Source organism: Callospermophilus lateralis, chromosome 11, assembly GCF_048772815.1.
Source record: "Callospermophilus lateralis isolate mCalLat2 chromosome 11, mCalLat2.hap1, whole genome shotgun sequence".
Lineage (NCBI taxonomy): Eukaryota > Metazoa > Chordata > Mammalia > Rodentia > Sciuridae > Callospermophilus > Callospermophilus lateralis.
In genome coordinates, this window is record NC_135315.1 from 40,036,210 (window position 1) to 40,054,338 (window position 18,129).

At 36.6% G+C, this 18,129-nt stretch overlaps 1 protein-coding gene across 2 annotated transcripts in view; it reads right to left on the reverse strand.

Annotated features, from left to right (window-relative positions):
• The window catches only part of Atad5 (ATPase family AAA domain containing 5), a 55,237-nt gene extending 39,013 nt beyond the window's left edge, over window positions 1-16,224 (reverse strand). For both annotated transcript variants that reach the window (XM_076869399.1, XM_076869398.1), the window contains exons 1-6: window positions 16,035-16,224; window positions 8,034-9,952; window positions 6,386-6,494; window positions 3,981-4,145; window positions 1,772-1,895; window positions 573-654 (exon numbers count right to left, since the gene is read on the reverse strand). In XM_076869399.1, the coding sequence (XP_076725514.1) occupies window positions 573-654; window positions 1,772-1,895; window positions 3,981-4,145; window positions 6,386-6,494; window positions 8,034-9,952; window positions 16,035-16,100 (2,465 nt within the window). In that variant the 5' untranslated portion in view covers window positions 16,101-16,224. The remainder of the gene's footprint in view (window positions 1-572; window positions 655-1,771; window positions 1,896-3,980; window positions 4,146-6,385; window positions 6,495-8,033; window positions 9,953-16,034) is intronic.
• Window positions 16,225-18,129: the final 1,905 nt, after the last annotated feature.

Here is an 18,129-nt window from a genome sequence, read left to right on the forward strand (position 1 = left end):
TTTTATTCAGTCTATAATCCTCATGAGGATGGGGGATTCTGTCTTCTTCCCCAGAATATACCCAGTGCCAAAAATACTGCATGGCACACAGTAGCTATACAAATATTTATAGAATGTTCATAATCACTCTTTTATATTTTTGGTTTGTTTATTTACTATTCTCATTTTATGTCTAGAGATGACCACAAAGCATTTGTAAATAATCAGGATCATAACAGTGGTAGCACTTTCAAGAGTGTCATCTTTTTCGGGGTTGGAGGTAGGGTACTGGGGATTGAACCCAGGGGCAATTTACCACTGAGTCACATCCCCAGCACTTTTTATGTTTTATTTTGAGACAGGGTCTTGCTAAGTTGCTGAGGCTGGTTTTGAAGTCACAATCCCCTGCTTCAGCCTCCCAAGCAGCTAGGATTACACACATGTGCTACTGCCAGACTCCGCTCTAGTGTCATCTTTTAAAATGGACTTAGTAAAGCTCTAAATGATAATATACATGTTTTCTCACCAAAATAAATGAATAAATACAAAATGTATTCCATATTTTGGCATTTTAAAACTTACATTGGACTTACCTGCTCTCATCCAAACTAAGGTCAGGTTCAGTTGTTTTTGGAACCTTTCTGGCAATAAATAAAGGGGCAACTTTTATTTTTCCTTTAAAAAAAAAAAAATGACTTCAGTTAGTATCAATGCTTACAATCTCCACTTACTTTCCGCTACTTTCAAAATTATATCTTTTTAGAATTCTAAAAATTAAAAAACAAATTCCCCCTGGTACTGAGGAGTGCCCTACCACTGAGGTGCATCCTAAACCCTTGTTATTTTTTACTGAGACAGGGTCTCATTAAATTGCCCAGGCTGGCCTCAAACATGTGATCCTCCTTCGTCAACCTTCCAAATAGCTGGGATTATAGGTTAATTATAAAATTTCTATATAATGATCTATTCCTTCAACATGGCAATATTGGAATCTCCTTGGAAGCTTTTCTTTGTAACTAAAGATTCCCACAACCTACCTCTAGAGATTCTTGTTCAATATAAATAGGAAAAGATCTAAAACATTAATAAAAGTTTTAATTTAACCAGATAATTTTTAAAAAATATTTTTACTTGTTGATGGACATAGTACCTTCATTTTATTTATTTATTTATTTATTTTTTATGTGGTGCTGAGGTTCTTCACACATACTAGGCAAGTGCTGTTCCACTGAGTTACAACCCCAGCCCTTAACCAGATAATTTTGATGGTCAGTTAAATTTGGGAAACACTAACTTAAATAAATAAATATAATAGAGATGCAGTAAGTTAAAATATACTCACAAACTTAAAATTGTGAACAAAGCTGGGCACAGTGGCACACACTTGTATTCCCAGCTGCTTGGGGAAGCTGAGGCAGAATAGTGAGTTCAGAGTTAGCCTCAGCAACTCAGAGAGGCCCTAAGCAACTCAGCCAGATCCTGTCTTTAATACAAAAAAAAAAAAAAAAAAAAAAACTGGGGATGTGGCTCAGTGGTTGAGTGCCCCTGGGTTCAATCCCTGGTATCAAAAAAAAAAAAAAAAAAAAAAAAGACAAAGTGAAAAAAAAAAATGACTATTTCCCTCCGAAAGACTCTTCACTGTATCAAAATTTTGCTTATTAAAAAGGAAATAATAATTTAATTAAATTATCCAGTTTACAAAAGAGACTAAATTTCCATCGTCATGAGTACAGTCAGAATGATCTCCCCAAAGGTTCTACTATTCATTATAAATGGTATTAAATCTGATTACCAGGTACATTTTTAGGAGACTTGTCAAGCTTTTTTCCTAGCACATCGTTCAAACACTGAAGTTTCTTCTGATTTTTCTCTGATGTCTTTAAAGAAGTAGGACTTGAATCTATTATTATAACATCCTAAGATAAAATAAGAAAAAAAATTAAATAGAGTATTTCTCCTTACAGGGGATATATATTCCAATAATTCCAGTGGATGCCTAAAATCTCAGATAGTTCAAACCCTACACATACTAGGTTTCTTTTTTATATATACTTATCACATACTGTTGCTGTTGTTTTTGTAGCTTGAGATATGAGAGCAAAACTAGAATGAATTTCTTTTTACTTCTTCATAATTTTACAGATAAAAAATTCCTTCTTATTTTTACTTAAAAAAAAAAGCTTGGCTCTTTTTAGACATATTCAATTGCTAGCCTCCCTACTCTTGCACTTTGGGGCCATTATTAAATAAAATAAGGGTACTTGAACACAAGCACTACAATACTGCTTCAGATGATCTGATAACTGAAATGACTACTAAATGATTAATGGGCAAGTGGTATGTAGAACATGGATATACTGATCTGCACTGTCCTAGATCAGACAGAGTGGGACAGCACAAAATTTCATTAAGCCACTCAGACCCTAATTGCTTATTTCTGGAATTTTTTATTTATTATTTCCAGACTATGATTGATCATAGGCAACTGAAATCATTGAAAGCAAACACAGGTAAGAGAGCTATTATAAATCATACAACTAATGTCATTAAAATATACAAAAGGTTATAGTGATAGAAACCATAGATCTGGCAATTAAATTAGCAGCTCCATGTATCTCCTACCGGACATTATTTGATTGAAAAGAAAAATCATGATAGAATGATAGGAGTATATGTTTATATCATACAACTTTATATGATAGCAAATAGTAGTTTTAATATGACCATGGGACTTCATTTTAAAAGAAGCAACTTTTCTAAAAGAGAAGGATCAATATGGCCAAGCTATAAAAATTCTAGCCATATCCTTTTTAGAACTATACATCCTAGAAATTAATATGAAGTTTGATATTTTCCTGTGGTCAGCATATTTATTGAACACCTACTATATGAGTTAATACAGGAGGCTCTGGGAATACAAAGACAAATAATACTCAATTGTCTGCTTTAAATGTTACAAAAAGGATTAGGAGAGAGAGAACTAGTACATGAGTAGATAGTTTAGCTCTAACTTAGGGTGTTGAGGGCAGTATCTGCTAAAGTATAAAAACCCATGAAAATAAAATACATATAGGAAAGGAAGCTATTGGTCTCAAAAAAATCAGCACAGCTTTCAAGGAAAGGTGGTAGAATTTACATAGAATTATTTATAATAGCCAGAAAGAAACAACCCAAATATCCACCAAATGGTGAATGAGTAAATAAAATATAGTATAAACATGGGGAAATTATTTGGCAATAAAAAGAAACACTTAGGCTACAACATGGATGAATTTTTCCAACATATACTAATGAAAGAATCTGAACAAAAAGGACCACATGTTATATGATACCGTTTTCATGAAATGTTTTGAATAGGCAAGTTCATAGAAATAGAAAGCAGATTAGTAGTTGACAAGGGTGGGGAATGGGAGGATCAGGAATTGACAGCAAAGAGAGACTGGATGTCTTTTAGGGGTAATGAAAGTGCTCTAAAATTGATTATTATGAATGCATAACTGTGAATATACTATAAGCCACTGAATTACACACTTTAAATGGTGAATTATATGGTATGTGAATTAATTCAATAAGCTTTATTTTAAAAAAAAAGAGAAGATATTGTCACTTTAGCATAATCTTTAAGGCTGAGCAAGAAATCTCAGGTAGAAAAGAGTACTTGGAATATGTATCTCAAGATGAGAAAAACACAATGAAATCAGTGAAAATTGTACCACGTGAGGAAGAAATTAATAATTTAGTGTGACTGGAGTAAAGAACTGTTTCGAAAAACGGGAAGAGCTGGTTCAGCTATGGAAGATTTTCATTTGACTTGAGAAAGATTCAGGTTGTATTTTGTAAGCAAAAGGAAGCCAAAGGCTTCTAAAGCAAAACTGAAAAGGATATTCTGTCTTCTACTTCAAGGCTATCATATAGTGCTACCTATAACCTTATAAAGTTTCTTTCTCTCACTCCAAGCAAAATAGGACAGAATTAATACTATAGATATTTATAGTACTTACTTCTGTTTTTGGTGGTTTCTCTCCTTCAGGAAGCGTCTGATGTCTAGAGGAACGCCTTAAAGGTATCACTGTTTCTTCAGTAGCCTTTGACCTACAGATGTGTAAAGCTTTTGCTTTTTCGATCAATTGTTTTGCTTTTGATATATTTTTTTGAGTTTTGCTTGCCTAGACAAAAATTTGAAATATTAATTTAGCCATGGAAAATATTTTATATTTAATAATAGAAAAAAGTATATAATAATAGGAAAATATAACTGTAAATCAAATAACCAAGAAAGAAATGGTTATCACATCTTACTAGGAACCTTAAAATGAGATGTATGTAGTTATGATTAGTTTACTTTTCCTATTTGAAATTATCTTGATAAATATTTACTTGTAGGCAAAACACCTAGAAGCATGTCTGTAATATAGATTAGGATTGATGGTTATTTTCTCATCATCTTCATGGCAATATATTCCTTTATTTTAGTCACCAAAATCAGGTAAAATAGTTTCCAAATACAAATAGTCACTCAGTCTACTGTATGCAAAGCTCTGAATTGGATACCATAAAAGAAAAAAACATAGTACGTGAACCTTGACCTCTAGAAACTTTTAGATGGCAGGGAAGAAAGTAAAAACATACAGGCAATTACATAGTATATGTTATTGTGTGTATGTATATATCTTATATATACAGAGAAAACAAGAAACACAGAAAGACAGACTGGGAGAATGATACATACTAGATACATAAAAAAATAAGCCATAGGTGTTTAGGAGTAGAGAGTATTTTAGGCTGGATCCTTTGGAGTGAGGCAGAAAAGGTATTATGATATGTAAAATGGTACTAGCCAAGAATAACATTTGACTTTCAAACTTGGCTCTGCCATTGAAGTGTAATGTGACCTTGTACATTCAAATATTATCTTCCAGAGAATGTGCTTCTCCATTCCAAATTCCTTTAATCTTTACATTGATTCAATCTAATCATTCTTTCATTAGCACGTGCACACCCCCCCCACACACACAATATGAACAGTATAGTTGCTTCTGCAAAAAAGCTGCTTGTCCCCAGTATAGGAGAATTGGATTGTCTTCAGAGTGAATAGATGTGTGCATGTTCCAGAAAAGCCACCAAGTGACTCTGATATAATCCTTGAGTCAAAACTGCTACTTCTAGGAGCTGAGGCTACAGCTCAGTGGCACAGTGCTTGCAGTTCATGAAATGAGGAAACTCCAGCACCACACACACACACACACACACACACACAAAAAAAAAAAAAAAAAAATCTAAGCACAGAAGAATAAAGTTTAAGGAAAATTTAACTATTAGTATAAAGGCATTTATACTAATAGGTATACAATCCAATTCTCTCATAGCGGGTCAGACAAGCAGCTTTATTCTGCAGAAGCAACTAAACTGTTCGTGTGTGTGTGTGTCTATATATATCTCCTGCCTATTTCTTTAGAGGAATTGTTTTTCAAGGGAGGTGATTTTTCTCCTCTCTGCGATTGATATTTAGCAATGTTTGTGAACATTTTTGGTTGTCATCACTAGAGGAGAAGGAGTGTAACTGGTTTTTTAGAGATAGAGACCAGGGTTGCTGCTAAATATCCTATAATAAATGCATAGCATAGCTCTCCACAACAAAATCATCCAGCCCAAATATCTAGGTTGAGGAACCATGTTTCAAAAAATCTAAATTATAGATATAAAATAGAAATACAGTAATAGAAATACAGTTATGACCTATAGGTATGATTTAATGCATCCTATGTAGAAATCCTAACCCTCAGTGTGATAATATTAGGAGGTAGGGCCTTTGAGAGGTAATTTGGTTATAAGGATAAAGCCCTCTCTTGGTTTGCTCTCTGCCTTTGAGGAAGATGGCGGCGCGTTACACATAAGGTACTAGGTCTCTGCTGGGACCTTGATCTTGGACATCCCCGTTTCCAGAACTGTGAGAAATAATACTTTCTTTCTCAACTGCTTTCACCTCACAATAAGAGTTTTTAATATCTTAAAGCATTATCTAGAGGAATGAGATAATAGTGAAAAATAATAGAAGGTCATAATTAACCAATGTATGAAATATGAATCTTTTGGCTTATTACCTCCACAGTACTTAGTACCATGGGTTTTTGCTTTTTTTTTTTTTTTTTTTTTTTAAGAAAATAAGAGCCAAGTGTGGTGGTGCACAGCTGTAAACCCAGCAACTCAGGAGGCTGATGCAAATTCAAGGCCTGCCTGAACAATCTATCTCAAAATAAAATTAAAAGGATTGGGGATAGATAGCACAGTGGCAGAGCACCCATGGATTCAAACCCCAGTACCACAAAATAATAAATAAATAAATAAGTATAAATAGAACATAAAAAGGAAATAGTTATCATTTATAGGACTCCAATATTTCAATTACCTTTCTATTTTGAGAAGTAAAATCTCCACCGGTTGCCTCTGATTTCTTAGACTTTTTATTATATTTTTTCTTAGATTTTTTGGGAGTACTAATTCTGGTAAATTTCATTCTGAAAAAAAGATGAAGTATTTAGAAACATTTTCATGACTATAACATGTAAAATTCTCAGTTAAATATAGGAATAAACCAAGTAACACTCCAATTTTTGGACTTAATTATAAGAAGACAGAAGGAAAAAAAAACAATTCTTAACGATTGATTCAAAAGTAGTCAAACTTGCTGGGTATGGTGACACACACATGTAATACAGTAACAGGGGAGGCTGAGACAGGAGGATTGCAAGTTCAAGATGAGTCTCAGCAACTTAGCGAGGACCTAAGCAACTTAGGAAGACCATGTCTCAAAAAAATAAAAAGGGTTGAGGATATAGCTCAGTGGTAAAGCAGCCCTGGGTTCAATCCCAGGTACCTAATAATCATAATCATAATCATAATCATAAATCATAATTTTTGGGGGGAAGCCAAAGTTTACTATTTGTTAATTCCTTTAGAAATAATAAGCCTTAGGCCAGGTGTGGTGGTGCTCTCCCTTATTTCTAGTGGCTCAGGAGGCTAAGGCAAGAGGATCACAAGTTCAAAGCCAGCCTCAACAACTTAGCAAGGCCCTAAGCAACTTATTGAGATCCTGTCTCAAAATAAAAAGGGCTGAGACTGTAGTTCACTGGTAAAGCACTCTTGGGTACCAAAAAAAAAAAAAAAGAAAAAAGAAAAAGAAAAAAATTATCCTCTAGGATCATTCTTAAATTTATCCAGAAGCAGCATGCAAGTATATACTTCTTCACAAATGTGTCCATTTATTCAAGAAGTTAATACTTGGGCTGGGGATGTGGCTCAAGTGGTAGCGCGCTCGCCTGGCATGCGTGCGGCCCGGGTTCGATTCTCAGCACCACGTACAAACAAAGACGTTGTGTCCGCCGATAACTAAAAAATAAATATTAAAAAATTCTCTCTCTCTCTCTCCTCCTCTCTCTCTCTTAAAAAAAAAAAAAAGAAGTTAATACTCCATGATTTATTTTTAATCTCATTTGCTAAATGAACAGAAGACATATTTGAAGCATAGTTTTTCAAGGATTATCAACTGTGACAATTAAGAGTTTAAAACTCATCTAAAATACATCTAGAACTTTTCTGAAATTATGACTGATTAAAAATTACATGTGAGAAACAAAAAGCATTTTGAAATCCTTTTCGCCTTCTTACAAATCAGCTGTGTTCTAGAAAAAATAATGCCCTAGTACAGGAAAGGAGAGGGAATGGGAATGGGAAAGAGAGTAAAATGAATTAGATATAAATTTTCTATGTTCATATATGAATACACAATCAGTGTAACTCCACAGTCATGTACAACCACAAAAATGGGAAGTTATACTCCATATATGCATGATATATCAAAATACATTCTACTGTCATGTAAAACTAAAAAGAAATATGTATATATCTGTCCATATCTCCCTAGGGGATGACAGGTGGAAGGAAGGAAGGAAGGAAGGAAGGAAGGAAGGAAGCCAGCCCTCCAACATATGTAGTATTTTCATTCCCAAATAATGCATGCAGAATATTAGAACTTTGGAATAAAAACAAAACTTTACCTAATAGGGCTCTCTAAATCAGAGGGTACTGTTAGTAATTCTGCTGTGTATAGGCTATGCTTTTCTGATACACCGGCTGTTTTGGGAGTAGAAAATTTTACTGGACTATTGTCTTGTATATCTTCATAATCAGGACCTCTAATGGTAGTAGGTGTGCTGCTATTTCTTATAGATCGTCTGGATGATTTAGGTGTGGAAACATTTACCAATCTGCCTTCAGGTTCAGCTTTAGGATATATAATCTTTTCTTTAATTGATGTGCTGGTTTTTCTTGATGATTTATTCTTGTCACACAGAGAAGAAATCATTAGAGGGTCATCATTTGCTATACCTTCACAAACAAGATTTTCACTGTTAAGTAATGTAGTGCTTTTGAAAATTTCTGATTTCTTGTGTCTCAAACTCATTCTAAGTCTATTCTGATTTTGTTTACTTCTTAAGGAAAGAATTGTTTCTTTCTTTTGATTATTTTCTTTTTGGTTTTCACCTGTAGTAGCCCCAGTATCTAATGTTTCCTTATTCTTTTTCTTTAGCATTTTACTTTTCTCCGTAGGAAAACTTCTTCTATCAGTGTGTGACTGTGAACTACCATTTGAAACCATTTGGATATTAGGATTTTCCATGATTTTCTTAGAATTATTATCTTGTCCTTCTTCATTTAAATATTTTTCATTGAGGTCTTTCTGCTTATCTGAAGACTTTTTGACACCATTTTTAATTGCATCTGATGCTGGCTGCCTAAATGCTTTCATAAACTGCTGCCTTTCTTCTAGGGTACACTTTGGTTTCACAGCTTCAGAACTTCCAGCTTCCAACACAGCCAATTCTAATTCTTCCTCCTGTATAACAACATTAGATTTTCTTTTCTGAATTGTCTGTTCATTCTCAGGATCAGAAAGACTATTTTCCATCTCAAATTTCTTTTGTTTCAAGAAAATTGGGGGTATTTTCTTTGTCCTTTTTGGAGGAATGGGGTGAACTTGTGCAAGGACAGTAACTGTCTTAAAGCGCATCAGCTGAGATATCTCACAGTTTTCTGATTCACTTATATAACCACTTGTGCCTATTTCCTCAACAGTTTCAGAAGGTAAACAAATTGACATTGTTGAGTCTGGTATCTGTTCCACTTTATTTTCCTTGTGACTTTTTAAAAATTCTTCATATGAGACAGTTATCGTACAATCACTTAAATGGGCTGTTTCAGTAACATGATCACTAGAGTTTGCATCATTTGTAGTACTCTCAATTTCATTAGTTAGGGAAGATACTATCTCTTTGCTGTCTTTATCACTATTTTGAAGCAGATTTAGTTCTTCTGCCAAGGGTAAACTTTCAGATAGATCTATTACATCTCTATATTTCCTTTTTCCTAACCTTTTACAATCACCTTTTGTCATCCTTTGTTTAGGATTCACTTTCTTAGAATTTTTCTTGAAAGTCATAGCATTTGACTGTCTTTCAACATCATGAATACTTTCTACAAGAACCTCCACATGTTTATTGTAAAGTAAAACAGAAGCACTATTTTCCACAAAATCATTATTTAAACTAGAGTCTTCTTTGCTATCATCACTATTAATTTCAATTGGAGATTCATTCTCAGTTTTTATATTATTTAGCTGTTGAGATAAATTAACCCTCTTTACTTTCTTCTTAAATACTGTATTTGAGAATGTGTCCAAAGGTTTTTTACAATCTTTGTTATTGTCAACAGGCAATGGTGCAGATGACTTTATCTTACACTCTTTCACTGAGTGTGTCTTCTCATTTGTGGGTGAAGTCTTTCTAAAATAATCCATAATATTACTAGATTTTGGTGGAGAGAAAACTCTGTCTCCAGTCTTCCCTATTGGTGATAAATATTTTGTAATTGTTTTACAGGAAGATCGGTCATCATCTTTTCGTCGCTTCTTGCATGGCTAGCAATTTAAAACAAGAAAAAAGTATTTATTTAAAGCAAAATAAAATAAAGTGCAACTTTTAAACGTTTCTCTAACATTTTAAGAAACTGAAGCCAGGTGTGGTAGTACATGCCCTGTCACCCCAGCAAATGGGAAGGCTGAGGCAGTTGAATTGCAAGGTCAAGGTCAGGCTCAACAACTTAGTGAGGCCCTATGCAACACAGCAAGACACTGCCTCAAAATAAAAAACAAAAAGGACTGGAGATGTAGCTCAGTGATGCAGCACTCTGGGTTCGATCCCAAGTACCAAAAAAAAAAAAAAAAAGAAAGAAAGAAAGAAATTGGATTAATGGGTTTGGTAGCACAGGCCTACAATCCCAGCCTATAACCCCAGCTAAACAGGATGATGAAACAGGAGGATTGCAAATTCAAGGCCAGCCTGGACAATTTTGCAAGACCCTGCTTTAACAATTAAAAACAAAAACAAAAACAAAGGCTGGACATGGTGGTGCATGCCCGGAATCCCAGATACTCAGGAGACTTGAGATAGAAGGAGGCTGAGACAGAAGGATCACAAATTATAGGCCAATCTTAGAAACTTAGTGAGATCCCACCCCAAAATAAAAAAATAAAACCAGGTACAGTGACATTTGCTTGTAATCCCAGCTATTCAAGAGGCTGAAGCAGAGGGATTGTAAATTTGAGGGCAGCTTCCGCAACTGAGCAAGACATTGTCTCAAACTAAAAAATAAAAGAGGATGGAGATGTAGCTCAGTGGTAAAGTGACCCTCAATTAATACCAGTAACACAAAAAACAATAATAATAAAATTAAATTTAAAAAGGGACCACACACCTGTAATCCCAACAACTCAAGAGACTTAGGCAGGAAGAATGCAAGTTCAAGACCAGCCTCATGGGGCTGGGGATGTGGCTCAAGTGATAGCGCGCTCGCCTGGCATGCGTGCGGCCCGGGTTCGATCCTAGCACCACGTACAAACCAAGATGCTGTGTCCGTCAAGTACTAAAAAATAAATATTACAAAAAAAAAAAAAAAAAAAAAAAAGACCAGCCTCAGCAACTTAGTGAGGCCCTAAGTAGCTAAGTGAGATCCTGCTTCAAAAATAAAAATGGGCTAGGAATGTAGCTTAGTGGTAAAGTGCCTCTGGGTTCAACTGCTAGTCCCCTCCAACACCTCCCCAAAAAAAGATGGGAGTAGGAAAAAAAAAAAAAAAAAAGATGGGAGTAGGGAAAGAGGTGTAATCCAGTAGTAGAACACCCCGGGTTCAAATCCAAGTACTAAAAGAGAAAGGAAAAATAAAATAAAATTGGACCAAAACTGAGTGTGGTGGCACATGGCTATAATCCCGGCTACTCAGGAGGCTGAGGAGGAGGATCACAAATTAGAGGCCAATCTAGGCAATTTAGCAAGACCCTGTCTCAACACAAAAAGGGCTAGAGAGGTAGCTCAGTGGTATATAGCCCTGAGTTTAATCCTTAATACCATAAAAGTAAAGGAGAAATTGGATTGTGCATGGGGGGCTCCTTTAGATGCAAAAAAATGATATATTAGAAAGAAACAAGCTTTATTCATTTATTTATTTATTTTTGGTAAATAAATGAACCCAGGGCATGCAATCACTGAGCCACATTCTCAACTCTTCATATTTTATTTAGAGATAGGATCTCTCCCTAAGGGGCTTAGGGCCTCACTAAATTGCTAAGTCTGGTTTCAAATTCACAATCTTCCTGCCTAGGCCTCCAAGCCACTGGGTTTACAGATATGTACCACTCTGCTTTAAAGTTAAAAATACATTCAAATCTCAGTGTCACCTCAATTTGCAGGCGCTCGCATACACACACACACACACACACACACACAAACACATCATACTTCAATAAAAAGTTTATATTGAAACAAAACCAAGATTATTATACTTATGAAAAAATTATTAATGTTTCTTGGTCTCTGTTTATAACCTTTGATTACCAATAACCACTTTACAGAATTTGTAATACATATATAAAAATATGTGAAGTTTGACACATGGTAGGGACCACACAGTTATCAATTGCATTCCCTTTTACTTTTTTAGTTAAAAATAAACACATGGGCTAGGGATGTAGTTTAGTGTAGAACACTTGCTTAGTACATGTAAGACTCTGGGTCTAATCCCCAGCACTGCAAAAAATAAAAATTAAATAAACACATTATCTTACTATTGCTAAGATGCAGATACTTAGCAAACAAGCCCAGAATCCCAAAATTTACTAAATCAAGTAGAAATTATATTGAAAGATCACCAAAAGAACACTTGCCACAATTCCAGTTTTTTTTTAATGTTAAATTTTTTAAGTTGTAGATGGACACAATACCTTTATTTTATTTATTTAAATATTTTAAGTAGGCAGTTACTGCCTACTTCCTGCACTAACTATTACTCTCATGGTATCAAGGTGATTAAGCTAAGGATAGTCATATTTTTGTCAGTCATACATTAGTCATTTGTGGTCAGCAACAATGGACGCACCCAAGTAAGTTGAGCCAATGTTATAATGAGCCTAGGTGTGGCTGAAGAAGATCCAGAGAGGCACTAGCTGTTGTGAGGAAAGCATAAAGCTCAAAATGAAAGTCATGAATCAGATGATACTATCAAGGAAATTTAATTTTTCGTGTGTAAACCCAGGATCCCACACGTTAGACCACTGAGCTACATCCCCAGTCCTTTTAAATTTTTATTTTAAGGCAGAGTCTTGTTAACTTACCCAGGCTGACCTTGAACCTACTATCCTCTTGCCTCAGTCTCCTAAGTAGCTGGGATTACAAGTACGACCCCATCTGGTCCAGTAAATATTGATCCTTTCTGCTTATGGAAGTTGATTAAATTTTCTGGTTATGATATTGAAAATTAAGGTTGGGCATGTGGTATCACATGCCTGTGATACTAGCTACTTCAAAAGCTGAGACAGGAGGATCACAAGTTTGAAGTTAGCCTGGCAATTTAGTGAGACATTGTCTCAAAAAATAAAAAGGAGTAGGGCTGGGTATAGTGGTGCCCACCTGTAATCCCAGCGGCTCAGGAGGCAGAAGGATAGAGAGTTCAAAGCCAGCCTCAGCAAATATGAGGAGCTAAGCAACTCAGTGAGGCTCTACCTCTAAATAAAATACAAATTAGGGCTGGGGATGTGGCTCAGTAGTCAAGGGCCCCTGAGTTTAATCCCCAGTACCAAAAAGAAACAAGAGGGTAGGGAGGTAGCTCAGTGGTAGAATGCCCCTGAATTTAATCCCCAGGACTGAAAAAATAAAAAATAAAAATAAAAAAGCAGGGGGCTGGGAATATAGTTCAGTGTAGAGTGCTTGCCTGCCTGTCTGAGACCCTGGATTCAATCCCCAGTACCTAGGGGCAGCAGATGGAGGATCACATATATTGGGACTTGATACTGCTCTCTATAGCCTAATAGCAGTCTTTCGGTGCATCTTGACCACTGAGCCACATCTCTAGCCTTTTATTTTTTATTTTGAGACAGGATCTCACTAAATTGCTTAGGGCCTCACTAAATTGTTGAGGCTGGTCTGAAACTTGCAATCATCCTGCCTTAGTCCTACAAGTCTCTAGGAATATGTGACACCATATGCAGCTTAGGTTAGAATTTCTAAATGGTATCTTTGAAAAGATGTCATTTCTCACTTTACTCCAGACTAAGTTTGCAGCATACCTTAGGACTAAGACAAACTTCCAATGGCTTGGGAGGCTGAGGCAGGAGGAACATGAGTTACCAAAATAAATAAATAAATAGATGGTGTAGATAAGCTACTTCAAAAGCCCATTAATTATTTGAACCTGGCCCTAGAAATTCACTGATTTTAAACAAGTATATATGCACAAATAAAATGGTGAAAATAAGTAGATAAATAAATCAGTAAGTTGTATAATAGGAAACATATCATTTTATTGGTTACAAAAAGTTACATATTGTTTTTACAATGATGAGGATTGAACCCCCAGCATTAAAATTGCTAAGCAAATACTTAACACTTTACCACTGAGCTATGTTCCATCCATGTATCTGTCTTAATTTTGTGAGAATAAATTTGCCAGAATAACAAGAATAATTTTCAAAGCTAAGTAATAAATGGGGGATTTGCATGTCTAGAAAATTAAAATGTATTATAAAGCCTTCAGGATTAAAAGCATACTTCTCATGCATTAGTAGGCAAGCAGTGTGATGTAATAGATTAGAAAACCAGATACATCCATGTGTGGTGGTTTACCCCTAAAATCCCAGGGACTAAGGAGGCTAAGGCAGGAGGATAGCAAATTCAAAGCCAGCTTCACCAACTTAGTGAGGTCCTAAGCAACTTAGCCAGACCCTATCTCAAAAACTAAAAAGGGCTGGAGATTTGGCTTAGTGGTAAAGCGCCGCTGGGTTCAATCCCTGGTACCAAAAAAAAGAAAGAAAGAAAACCAGCAATAGACTTAAGTTCACATTTAAGAACTTGTATGTGGTAACAACAGCATTCAAATTGGTGAGAAAAGTAACAGTTAATGAAACATGCTGGGACAAATTTCTCAACATTTGGATAAATATGAGGCAAAATTAATTAAAGACAGATTAAATTATACATGTTAAAATGAAATTGTAAATGTATTCAAAAAATGGTATTATTATTTATGTAACTTTCAGATGGTATCAGAGGCTCTATATAATAGGCTCTGGAGTCCGGAAGATCTAAGTTCAAGTGCTGACCCCAACATCAACTGGAAGGGAACCTTAAGCAAATCACTTACAACTTTTTGTTTATTTTTAAAATTTAAGATGGAGCTGGGTTTGGTGGCACACGCCTATAAATCCCAGCTACTTGGGAGGCTAAAACAGAAGGATCACAAATTTGATGCCAGTCTAGACAATTTATGGAAACCTTGTCTCAAAATAAAAAATAAAAAGGACTTGGGATGTAGCTCAGTGGTATAGCACTTAGGCAGTATGGGTGAGGCCATGGATTCAATCCCACACACACAGAAAAAAATTTCTGAACTTACTTTAACCTACTTTTAATTACTTCTTAACCTTCCTTCATCTGTAGAATAGAGATAATAATACCTCATCATAGCTTGATATTAAGCAAAATAGTGCAAAAGACCTTACAATTAATCACAAAGTATCATTATTATGAAATAGGCTCTCTCTAATCAGGGTACCAAAATCACAAACTATTAAGCAAAAGAGTGATACAACTGAACATACAAAATCAAGATTTGTGTAATTCAGTGCCAGAAGTCCTTCACACCTGAGACAAACTGAGTAATTCAATTGATTTAGCAAATATGAGCATCACACTTATTATGAAATAGATGTTACTTGATTCTAAAAGAATAAGTCAGAGTTATGGGAACTTGGAGCTAGGACTTAACACAGTTGAGTCTTAGCTAACTTCAAGGACACCAGGATACCTGAATTAGAATGCCAGTATGAGATGAAAAGGTGTAAAGAAAGCAACTATATACCTGAAAATGCTAACCCTCTACTTCACAGCGCAGAATAACATTATGATTACAGAGTGTATTTCACCGAAACTTGATGAATCCAGGAGAACATCAGCATGCTGGGCTAGGACTCCTAAGGTTCTGGAGCCTTAAGAAATTGATTTTTTTAAAACTACGAAAATTTTACGAAACGGAAATTACGAAAATAGGTGGATGTATTGACTACTTGAATGTAAAGATCTTTTTCAAAGCTTAAGTCCTATGATTCCAGATCACGACTGAGAATCTGACCCTAGGATCCTGCCGTGACATGTCACAAGTCTAAGACTTCAAGTTCCACCAACATTTCAGGATCTGGGAATGGGCTACGTCTTCTTAAATCCTGAATTGCAGTGACCCCACAAATATCTCACAATCCCAATGTTTGTCAGTATTTACTACGACTCTAAGAAACAACACTACGTTGGCAACTGTCCCACACAAAGTTCTAACTGTGGGTCCTTACCATGGCCCTCCTTTGCCATTCCGTATGCAAACCAAGGATCTCCCTCCTCCCACCCCCACCCCACAAACCCCAACAGATGAAGGAAAGAATTTGACAGAAACTTGACCTCACCTCAATCTCGTAGTCCTTCACTGGAGGGGGAGCAGCTGCAGCCGCCATGGCCAGGACCCCCACCATGCTCCCTGCTTTCCCGAATCCCAGCTCCTAGGACCTTGCGCGGTCCGGCTTAGCCTGCCTGGAGGCCATGGAGCTGGCCGGCTCCGGTAGGAGCGAATTGCTGGGCGGCCGAGTCAGTCTCAGGGTCCCACCGCGCCCACCCGCCCAAAACGGGCGCGGAGACTGGGCCCAGCTCCGTCCAGTCAAACGCGGAAAAAGGCGGTGAGAAAGCGCGGGCAGCGAGGGCCCTGGGACGCAGCCGGCAGTGCAGGACGTCTCTGAGGCGGCAGTTCCAGGCTGAGCGCCCGGGACTGGAGCCCGGGTGCCTACAGCCAACAGAACACAGATCGGGCCGCGGGGCTTCGGCGGGAGTTCTTGTCAATTGGGTTTTCGCGCCGTCCAGAGCGCAGGGGGCGGAGTTTACGGCTGCTTTGGAAGCCTACGCGGATGGTGAGCCAGGAGGGCCAAAATAGGTCTCTTGACAAACCTGCAGAAGACGGAGCCAACCGCTTTGTTTAATTTAAAATCAGCCGGGGTTTTGGACATTCAGACTTTTTTCTGTTGTATAACACAGTGTCACCATTAAAAATTAATGATTTGACTAAGGTCACCTAGTCAGTTAATGGCAGAATGAAAACTTAGACTCTGAGCTAGCCCTTTTTTAAAAAGTGAAAATGGGAAAAATACGAAAAATTGAATAATTGATTACATTCCTAAATGTAAATTGATTATAGACTAAAATGCTAATATCTTGGTAGCGTCCTACCTGGAGACTCGTCCATTTGGGGGTCCTAAATTTTTATACCTCTAACTGGACTCTAGAGGCATTTTCTCATGGATTTCATTGTTGGGAGCAGCAAACAAACACAAAATTATTGCCTCATCTGGCATGTTTTCAGTTTCTGTAGGATATCAATAGTTCGCTGGTTTCTTGTGATGGTAATCTCATGCAGCAACTGCAATATTTTCATGGATTCTTTAAACTTTTATTTTTTTTTTTACCTAAAATTGCAATTACACAAATAAAAAATTTTATTTAAGTGCATAGTTTCAACAGCATGGTACTTAAGAACCGGGTTATGTAAACTGTTTTTAACTATTAATTAACCTATTTTTAAATTTTTCTTTATTTATTTTTATGTAGTGCTGAGGATCAAACCCAAGGCTTAGCACATGCTAGGCAGAAGGCACTACCGCTGAGCTACAACCCCAGCCCAATTAACCTTTTCTTTTATTCTTCCCTCTTGACGTGCAGCTTCATTGAGAGAGCTCCAAGGTAGGACCTCAAGCAAGCTCCTATTTTTACAAATTGTTATTATTAACTCATTTTTTTTTTTTTTTTTTTTTTTAATCTTGAGACATGGTCTCCTTAAGTTGCTTAGGACCTCACCAAATTGCGGAGGCTGGCTTTGAACTCCTGAGTCCTGAGTCGCTGTGACTACAGACGTGCACTGTGGCGCCTAGCTTTTTAAATACCATAATATTGTCACCAGCATGGGGTCTGAAGAAGTTCCCAGAAGGGAAAAGGGGACCTCAACGCAACCCTGGTGGGTTCTTAATTTATACTACAGAAAGGAGAGGCACAAAAATTTAAGAAAGTAGTCTGAGGGCTGGGGATGTGACTCAAGCTACCTGTAGCGCGCTCCCCTGGCATGCGTGCGGCCCAGGTTCCATCCTTAGCACCACATACAAAACAAAGATGTTGTGTCCGCTGAAAATTAAAATATAAATATTAAAAAATTGAAAAAAGAAAGTAGTTTGAAATGGGTGTAATCCCAGGCAGGAGGATCGCAAATTCAAAGCCAGCCTCAGCAAAATTAAAAAATTAAAAATTTAAATAAACAATAAAAGGGCTGAGGGCTAAGGATGTTGCTTAGTAGTTAAGCGCCCCTTGGTCCCATTCCTGGTACCAAAAAAAGAGTAATTATCTCAGGGGGAGTCCTGGATGAGGCAATTTTCAGCCCTGACATTCTGGATTAGTAGCCCCCACACTATGGGTGCTAGGGACTACATTCAACCTGTTACCTGTTTTTGTATAGCTTTTCAAAGA